At 32.3% G+C, this 10,744-nt stretch overlaps 1 protein-coding gene across 1 annotated transcript in view; it reads left to right on the forward strand.

Annotated features, from left to right (window-relative positions):
* The window catches only part of SHOC1 (shortage in chiasmata 1), a 56,622-nt gene extending 48,946 nt beyond the window's left edge, over positions 1-7,676 (forward strand). Inside the window, exons 25-28 of the mRNA XM_070430877.1 lie at positions 1,526-1,657; positions 3,172-3,321; positions 3,971-4,937; positions 7,400-7,676. Of these exons, the coding sequence (XP_070286978.1) occupies positions 1,526-1,657; positions 3,172-3,321; positions 3,971-4,937; positions 7,400-7,500 (1,350 nt within the window). The 3' untranslated portion in view covers positions 7,501-7,676. The remainder of the gene's footprint in view (positions 1-1,525; positions 1,658-3,171; positions 3,322-3,970; positions 4,938-7,399) is intronic.
* The last annotated feature ends 3,068 nt before the right edge of the window (positions 7,677-10,744 follow it).

The following is a 10,744-nucleotide window of genomic DNA, read 5'->3' on the forward strand; positions in this document are numbered from 1 at the left end:
CTGAAAGGTCCCAGGTTAGATTCCAGTTAAGGGCATGTACCTTGGTTGCAGGCACATCCCCAGTGAGGGGTGTGCAGGAGGCAGCTGATCGATGTTTCTCTCTCATCGATGTTTCTAACTCTCTATCCCTCTCCCTTCCTCTCTGTAAAAAAATCAATAAAAATATATTTTTTTAAAAATGCTCACTTATGAAAGATATACTAAGTTCTTATCTGTTGTAAAATGGAAATCTTAGGACATATATTTTGGTAACCTCTAATTAGTCTTCTTTCTTAGCTCTTTTTTCAATGTCATTGCTCTGAAATTTAGACATTCCTCCAAATCTGGGGCTCAGTACTCTTCTATTATCAAATATTCTCAAAACACCCAAAACTTAACAATAATATGAAATTGTACTCAAACAGTGTACTTCTGTGCACTCTATACATATTTAATATAATTTAGAGAAAATCTGTCTTTAGAGTACTTATATTTCCCAGATATGTACCAACAGTTTTATATTTAAAATTCTTGAGAAAGAAAAAATTGTCATAATTATTTTTTGAGATTGGTACAGTCCTTGCTTTTTAAATTTCTACTACAGGACAGTGTATTTATATTTCTAAGACATGATTGTTTAGGCTAGTTATTTCTCTCTCCACATTAGACTGCTACCCCATGAACTATCTTTCCTTCAACTGAACCTAAAAGAAGATAAAAATAGAAATGAAAGAGGAAGAGAAAGAATGGCATTTCAGAAGAAAGAAAGGCATGGAGGGAAACACAAGTGACACAGGAAGCAGGGGAAATGAAGAAATTCTTTCTTAGAGTTTAGTTTAATACACACACACATTTTTGGCAGCATTATCTTAGTATTAAATAAGCCAAAAATGCTAGGGAAGGCTACTCTAAATTAAAACCTTTTTTAAAAATTGATTTCAGAGAGGGAGAGAGAGGAACATCAATAATGAGAGCATCATTGATCACAGTGACCTCCTGGTTCATAGGTTGACACTCAACTACTGAGTCATGCCGGCCAGGCTTTTTTTTTTTTTTTTTTTTAAATAAAGCTTCAAATTCATCTGCAGATATCCTTTATTTTTAACTTTGTTTTTAACAAATCTTACACTGTCTTTTTAAAGTTCTTATTTTAGTTGAGAACTATTAGGTTAACCTAGAAAAAGCAAAATATTAAACATTACTAGTGATAGCCAAATTGCTTTTTCTTCTAATACAGATGAAATATAATACCAAATAGATTTAAATGATGTTATTGATAAATATCAACAGAAGTGAGGAAAAACAATTTAGTTCCAAAAATTGGAAACTACAAGGATATCATTCTTAAAGAAGGAAAGAAAATTGCTTATCCTCACACACAAAAATGTCCTGGGTTTCACATAGACAAATTAATAAATTATATCTAAAATAGTGCTCAAAGATTAGACTCTGCTGGGTTTTTTTCTTCTAATTATAAACAATTTTTGAATGATATAATTTACTTCCAAATATTTTCTATAGTCTGACATTAAAATATATTTTTCAGCTAATAATTGCTCCAGGGGTGGAAGAGACTGCATTGATAATCCGACAAATTGCTGACCACAATTTAATGACTTCAAAGAGAGATCCTCGTGAATGGTTGGATAAATCCTGGCTTGAAGTTTCACCATCTAAGGTTTATTTCCTAAATAAATAAGTTAGATATTTTCAAAGCAAATATGAATACCTGTATTTGAATTCTCTTTCTGGTAGTATATTTTGTTCTCCAATGCTTTCATGAGCATATATGACAAAAACACTAATCAGCAACATTTACTTAGACCATTTTCTAGAAATATTTGTATTTAACTTCACAGAACTATTTTAATGAGATCTTTTATAATGAACTTCCAAATCTAAGTTATTATAGGGTGATGTAATGACTTTAATGCCTAATATATTTTAAAACATAACTATTTTTCTAATTCCTAAATTTAAACATTTAAGAATAGTAAATTTGTTAAGAGAATAGCAAAATTTTATCATTTCATGATTTGTCAGTAATTCAGTTATATTATTGAAACTCAAAGTAGAGTTTTAAAGTACTTATAAGAGTAAATAGTTAATTTTTAGAAATTCCTTTGGTTTGAGCATAAATATTTCCAAGACCTCATACCAACTCAGTGTTTCTGTTACCTTTATATTTAAAATATATCCAAGTCATGAAGCCATTAAAAAAAGAATGACAAGGCTCTTTATGAACTAATATGGAATAATCTCCAAGATAGATTGTTAAGTGAAACATCGAAGTTGCAGGACAGAGCATGCACTATACTACCATTTGTGAAAAACAAGGGAAAATTAATATTTATGTGTTTATTTATAAATTAATAGAATACTTCTGGAAGGATACCAAGAAGTGATAACAATGGTTATCTCCAAAGAGAACTGGAGTAATGGGTGGGAATGAGACTTTTCACCTTTCAGTACTTTTAAAGTTTTGAACCATGTGATTTTTACTTATTCAAAAACTAAAATTATAAAACAAACTAATAAAATAAAATGTTCATATCTATTAAATCACAGAACTTTTACATGCTTAAATAGAACACAATACAATCAGCAAGTATGGGTATAATTATATGACATGTATATGTGTGTCCTACCAAGATATGTCAAATCTGCTCACATGTCTGTCATTTGATAAAAATCAGAGAGGGTACAAAAAACCAGTGCAATTCAGGAAAAAATGGAATATAGAGATGGCTGCTATATTTCTAGACCTGAAAACATACATTTTTAGACTGTCAAGGTCAGTTATGGTCAATAGAAGTTCTCCCTATATAGTCTTTACAACAGGCTTTCCTGAAATTATAACATCTCTTAAGTATCAGAAACATGGTTCATCTTAATCAAACAGTGATAGTATATGGTATACAAAGGGAGAGATAAAGAAATCTTGAGGTCCTATACTAAGTCCTGTAAAAGATTTCTCTTTAGAAAATGTAGCATTGGTTAAAACAATTGTCATGTGAAGAAGGTGAACTCTAACACATCTTTTTGAATGCGTGATTAGACTGAGAGTGTATGCAAGTTTCTCAAATTGAATGTAGGTGGAATGACAAAAGTTTTAATCCAATAGAATGAGTAGAATAAAATGGGTCACTTTTAAAAGACCAATGGCTGATTATTCCTTAAACTCTTTTCTAGGAAGAAATGTACTTACTTGATTTCCCATGTATTAACCCATTGGTGGCTCAGCTCATGTTACATAAAGGGCCTTCACTCCACTGGATATTATTAGCAACTCTTTGTCAACTTCAGGAACTCCTACCTGAAGTTCCAGAAAAAGTGTTAAAGGTTAGTTATTTGAGATCTATAATCTTATAAAGGTTTATTTCCTTTCCATCTGAGTATGTATTTTTACAATAAGGGTATTCAAAATGAAGGTATCCAAGTGTAATTGTTTTGGACTTCACAAAGCAAACAAATAATTTCCTTGAGCTAAATTTTACATAGAATTCTCATAGGCTGTCAATCACGTTATACATTTTAAAGTTACGTTATACACATAATTCAGTACAGTCAGTTTATCATGATCTAAATCATTGTGAAATGTTATTGTGCCCCCAAATATTTAATTATACATTCTATTCAAATGGATTTACATAATCTCTTCCAAACAATCCTGACACCCTTCATTATAGTAAAAAGAACTTTAGCCTCATTGGTAAAATGTTAAATTTTTATCAAGGAAATGGTATTCATGTGTAACTTGTGTAACTAAAAATTATTTTATAACTGATTAGAAAATAGATGCAAATTACAATGTTTTTCTTTTAACAGAGCCTAATTATGTTAATATTACATGGGTCAATATAAACCTATAATAAACTACTTATTTATATTTAGCCTCCTTTTCATATAAATAAGCATTATTATTTATATTTATTTGACTGATGTTCATATTGTATTTGTATTGTATTAATTAATTTTTAACTATTTTTAGCATTTTTGTGACATCACTTCCTTATTCAAGATTAGTTCTTCTCCCATAACAAAATCACCTCAAATGTCATCACCTCAGGAAAATAGGAATCAAACCAGTACCTTCCCTTCTCAGAGTTCAGCTTCTGACTCTTTAGACTCTGCCATTCAAGAACATGAATATTACCAGAATTTACACTTAGGAGAGACAGTGCAGGAAGAAACAAACAGCACTTCAAACTATAACTTTTCCCTGATGGAACTAAGAGAAAGAGAAATGCCATGCGTTTTACCACCTGTGACTTCTTACAGTCAGACCAGCTATTGGAAAGGCTCCAGTTATAACCCTAACGTAGAGAAAAATTCTTTTCTGATTAATATGGAATCAAGGAACTCAGCTGGTAACTCCTTTCTAAACCAGAATGATTCACAGACAGATGTCTTTTCTTTAGATCTAACACAAATGAATTGTGAAAGCAGAATATCACCAATCAACACTCAGAAGAGAGTTGCCCTTAATTTTATAAATTATCAGAAAAAGGGAACACATGAAGCAAAAAGACCTATAAATAAAGAAGAATTTGCCCCTGTCTTTTCATTAGAAGGCTCTCAATCACCTCCTTATTGGAGCTTTAAGGAAAATGTATGGGAACAACAGAATCACTCATTCAACCTACAGTATGGTTCAGAGCAGACTGTGTGTGACAAATGGTACTCTCAGAAAGATGATTTATTCACTAATCAGCAAAAATGTCTATCAGATGAGTTAGAAGGCCTCCTATACAGAAGTTCAAGTGCTGGGACTAAAGAGACTTTCTGGAAAGAATTACCATCTGTCCCCAGTTTGGATTTGTTTTGTGCTTCTGATTCTAATATAAATCAAGAAGAATTCAACAGTCTTTATTTCTACCAAAGAGGTAGAACATGTTTAGGACAGAAAAGGCATGCTGAACCTTCATCTAACTCAGGAGACAGGAAATCATTAACAGGTAATGCTATTCAATAGTTAATACACTATTCTCAAATGTAACTTAAGATGATATAACCATCTCAAAATTTTTAAAAAATGTTTTTATTTTAATGACTACACTTAAAGAGTCCTCAATAACTTTTGGTTCAAAGGAAAAATCAGAATTCTAATTAAAGATAGCTAAGAAAATAAATGCAAAGAAAATATATCAAATTCCTGTACCTTTAGATGAACTAAGCATTCAACTTCAGAAGTGAAAAACACAGAACAAATCTAAAAAAGCAGAAGATTAAAATCAACAAAGATTAAACAGAGAAATCAGTGAATTAGAAAATTTGTCAGGCAGGGATATTTAATGGGCTAAAATTTATTAAGAGCTGCTATTTTAAAAAATCTTTATTGTTGAAAGTATTACATATGTCCCCCTTTTCCCCCTATTCACCTCTTCTAGCCTGCCCCACCCCTGCCCCAGGCCTTCACCAGCCTATTGTCTGTGTCCATGGTGGTGGTGGTGGTGTGTGTGTGTGTGTGTGTATTTATACATACATACCATGGTATGTGTGTGTGTGTGTGTGTGTATTTACACACACACACACACACACACACATGTTTTTTTGGTTGATTACTTCCCACCCACCCACAAGAGCTTATTATATGCCACGTGCCATTTTAGGCCTCTTATGTGGATTATTTAATCCTGACAATCCTGTTAAATAGATACTTACTATTAGCTCTATTATGCAATTCATGTTTCTGAGCATTTAATCATATCAAAATTTTAAAGGACAATTTTATTTCCTCATTTATGGTAATTATACCTTTCTTTTGTGTCATTTCTTATTGCTACCTCCTGAACATCTAGAACAAAATGTTAAGTTCTAATGGTCCTACAAGGTGACTTTGCCATGATGGGAGAAAAAAAGGGAGAAGCTTAAGCTTCAAAGCTCCTCTTTTGCGTAGGCCCTTTTGTGAAACCTGAGAGGGGTCCTGAAAATCTTATATTCTTTCTTTTATTAAAAGAGAACCTCCAGGACTCACAAAACTTGGATTTGATCCCCTTTAATAGTCATAATAGTCATAATTTCTTTGTTCTTGATTTTACTAAGTATTTTATCCCTAGTTTTGTAAGAACTATTATGAGGAACAGATGCTGAATTTTATAAACTTTTTTTGGCACCTATTGGGATAAATCAAGCATGTTTTCTCCACTGACTTATTAATGTCAAGGATTGTACTGACAAGTTTAATAGTGTTAAACCATTTTTGCCATTTCTGTAATAAATTGAATTGGTTTTGAGGGGGGATTTTTAAAATATGCTAAACATGGTTGCTAATATTTATGATTTTCATACCTATATACATAATGAAATTAATCTATTGTGTTATTTGTGCTTTCTTGCATTTTGACATGAGGATTATTCTAGCTTCATAAATTAACTGGATGAAAATTCCATCTTTTTTCCACCCTGGAACAAATTAAGCATGCAAATTATTGTATGTTCCTGAACATAGGGCCCCCAATAGAGAATAATCCTCCCATTTTCTCAATGAGACTTCAGAAAATATTTTAAAATAAATTTTAATATTTAAGCTTTTAGGATATAGATGGAATAGTCATTAATTTAGTTATAAATATATATATATTTTTAAATTATATATAAATACTTTCCAATTATTTTCATAAAGTAATTTCATTCAAATAGTTCACATAAATCTTTGATGATAGTATCTTCATATCACTATGGCAACTTTTGACTTTTTACTGTGATTTTCCCTAGCACATCATTATCTCCAAATATGTTTAAGATATAACACATTTTGAATTCATATTGATGCAGCCCTAAAAAATTTATTCAAAGCCATTAGCATAACTTCAAGATAATTTCCATTTGTCCTTTAAGTGTATTATTTGTGATATCTATGACAAAACTATCTACTACATTGTTGTTGTTTTTAATTTGCTTATAATGGCATCCAACTTTTGCAATTATGAGATTATATATTTCCAGGAATAATCCTAGAATGGTTTTAAATTTTTAGCCTTTTATACTGATTTAATCAATCTAGGCTATTTCAGGCTAGTGTATATCATGTAGAATATAGTCATGTAAGATGAGTCTACACATCACCACCATCTATACTAGTTTAGGATACATTTTACAACATTACATGTATGGGTTAAAGAACAGGTTTACTGAGGGAAAACTTAAAAGCAAGAGTCTTAAATCAGGAGAGATCTAGTTATTTGTGTAAGGTATGGCCATACAAATATGTGTTTATAACACTAATTACTACTGGGCCATTAGGTATAGATGCGTTTATGCTAAAAATTTAATTTTAATAGTCATTATTTTATCCCAATTTGAAAATTTTAAAACTTCAGATGATGAAAAGACAAGATCCATTTGAATAGTTGGAAAAAATAGCTACGCTTTATTATTTTCAGCACTAAAATGGTTTTCCTTTTTCTCCTTTTAACAGATCTCACGAGTTCACAACTACCACAATTCAAAAAGCGACGTCTAGTGTATGAAAAAGTCCCTGGTAGAGCTGATGGACAAACTCGTCTGAGATTTTTTTGAAAAAGAAAGAATAGTGCTACATGCCACATTCCATTGTTTTTGTTGATAGACCAATCACAGAATGATTTAGAGTTGGTCATACCTTAAAGAAAATGCAATTGTTCTTAGATGTTCTAGGTTTTCTATATTAAATGTTCATAATATACATTCTGCTCCATAGTTTGCATATTCAAATATTCTGGATAGACCCTTGTTAGGGAGCCAAAAGTGTGAGTTCAGCCTCCAAGGCCCTTTCCCAAACACCTCATCACATGGAATTGATTAGAACAGCCCCAACTCCCCAGATTGGCTCTTGGAATAGAAATTTCAATTCTTTCTCTGAGAGTATTTCATTTTCCTGTGAGCTTTTCATGTTAGAGGGAGTTACTTGCATTTAGGTTCATTGCTGGCGATAGTGGTGCTGACCTTTGAGGTCTTGTGAGAGGCCTTACTCCCAAGTTCCAAGGCCCAGTTCAAACTTAGTAGACCTCACCAGAGTATCACCTGTCTCTCCAGTTGTGATGGACATAAGATACTCCTGTTTCCACTGAAACATCATACCCCTGGGATCAACACTGGGGTGTCCCACCCCTTGCCTCTCATTGTAGGAGCCTGGATATTCTCCCCAAATATTGAACCCCACCCTAAAACAAGGGATCCAACAAATGGAGTAGCCTGAGTTGAAGGGGATGGGGAATGCAGATTGTAGCAATACAAAATGAAAGCTGAAAAAAATATGCTTTTCTGTCTTTTGCTTTTTTATTTGGTTTGTTATTATGTTTACCATACAACAGTTACTAATTTAAGTGAAATGCCATACTTAATTTTTTTAAATTTAATTTGGTATAGGCAAGTGTAGATGTCTTTTCTCTTCTGATTTCTGGGTTTCCTGCCTTGCTTACGAAGACAGCTTTTACCCTAAACCCGTATAATTAATATCCTAATCTTTCTTCTAATGCTTTTGTATTATCTTTCTTTAACCCATGTGGGTTTTTTTACATAGTGTAATACAGATCCAATTTTTTCTCCAAATGGATAGCCAATAATGGCAGCACCATTTACTAATTAAACTATACTTTCCCACTGAATAGGGGGAAAAAAGTCATTTATTTCTGAACAGTTATAATCCATTCATCTATTTGCCTATTCCTGTACCACAATAATAGTTTATTTTGTGTTTTTTTCATTTTTAAAATCATTTTATTTTGATTCAGCAACTTAAAAGTAAAACTTTTTTTTTACTTTGTTAAAAATTTTTATTTATTGGTTTTTGAGAGAGAGAGAGCGAGCTTTGTTGTTCCACTTATTCATACATTCATTGGTTGATACTTGTATGTGCCTTGACTGGGTAGGGAACCCATAACCCTGGCTTATTGGGATGACGCTCTAACCAACTGAGCTACCCAGCCAGATTTCAAAAGAGAGGAAGGGAAGAGGGAGAGAGGTAGAAACATCAATGATGAGAAAGAATCATTGATTGGCTGCCTCCTTCACGCCCTCTACTGGGGAGTGAGCCTTCATCCTAGGCATGTACCCTTGACTGGGAACTGAACCATGACCTCCTGGTTCATAGGTTGACGCTCAACCCCTGAGCCACACTGGCTAGGCAAAGTAAATTTTAAGAACTAGTAAGGCAAGTTTCACCCTTCCTTGTTTTTAAATACACACACACACACACACACACACACACACACACACACACGGTTTTAAAAACTATCTTGGACACTTGATTTTTCCATATGAACTTTTAGATATTTTAACCAGTTTTCCTCAAAAGAAATAAGAATGCCACTAAGTTTATATGAAATTGAGATTTAATGATATTATTGAACTTTAATTTATGTAGACCCTGTTCTATAAACAGCAATAAAAGCTTTTCTTTATAATTTGCAACTTTTGTTAAATTCTCAAGTATTTTTTATCATTTTGTCATTAAAGTGGAAATGAGATATAGTTTCCATTTCCATTTCTAAATAGCTATTGCCAGTGTAGAAAATGCTTATTTTTCTATATATACTTTGCTATGTCATTAGTCCACTTAGTTTTTATTCAGAACAACCACTGAAATTTATCAAATGACTTGTTGGCATAGATTCTCTTCTTTAAACCATTCATGGAATGAATTGCATTGATAGATTTCCTTATATTGAACTAGCTTTGTTACATTGTATCTCCTCTTGATATATTATTAGATTTGATTTGTTTATATTTACGTCATTTGCATCTGTGTTTGTGAGATGTCTCTAGTTTTCTTGTACTATAGTGCCAAGATTTTGCTGAAGGAAAAAGTGGAATAGGAGAAGTTCTTGTGAGTTGTTTCTATTTTACACATTAAAACCTGTACATAATTAATGTTTACAACTTGATGAATTTGGAGATAAGTGAAACCATCATCACAATCTATGCCATGAACCTAGCCACCACCTCCAAAAGGTTCCCCCTGCCCTCTTATTATTTTTGTGATAAGAACAGTTAACATTAAATCTGCACTGTTAGCAAATTTTTAAGTATACAATAGAGTACTGTTAATTATAGGCACTAGGCTGTAAGCAGATCTGTAGGACTTACTCGTCTTGTAAACCGAAATTTGTTTGTTAATGGAGATTTTTAAAAATGCTTGTTATCGTGAAGATGGAGAATGGAACATGTCTAAATGGTGATAGAAAAGATCCAATGGAGAAGCTGAAGATAAAGGAGAGAAAGGATAATTGACAGTGTGACATTTCAGAGAAGGTGAATCAGATCCAGAGAATATATACAAGGGCTAGAAAGGGACACCTGAATTATGATCGAATGAAAGGCATTCAGATTGCTTAGATTTGGAAGTTTAGTGGCCAGAACTTAAGGGAGTACCCACCTAATGGCTTCTATTTTGTCTAGTGTTACAATACTTACGCTCAAAAAATATTTTCGTTTATTTACTTATGGTTTTACACATAGTTATTTCAAGAGCAAATGCCAGCCATTGAGATATTTCTGTATGTTATACATATACTATTTATAAAATTCTACAAGTACTTATAAACAAAAATTTCTCCCACTTCCAGCATTCAATCTCACAAGCAAACAGATATCTGTGAAACCTTAAAACAAAATCAGACACCAGATGTTGCTGTCATAGAAAATAATGAGCTAAGCAGAAACTTTATTTCCAAGCTCTTAAAAAATTACTACAAACACAAATAAAGTATCCATTTTAGTGTCTCAAATCAAAGGCACATCAAAGTAAAACACTTATGACATTAAGAATCCATTTAGCTTGTAA

The sequence above is a fragment of the Myotis yumanensis genome, unplaced genomic scaffold (genome assembly GCF_028538775.1).
Source record: "Myotis yumanensis isolate MYYU_CA2020_CCGP unplaced genomic scaffold, mMyoYum1.0.hap1 SCAF_12, whole genome shotgun sequence".
Classification (NCBI taxonomy): domain Eukaryota; kingdom Metazoa; phylum Chordata; class Mammalia; order Chiroptera; family Vespertilionidae; genus Myotis; species Myotis yumanensis.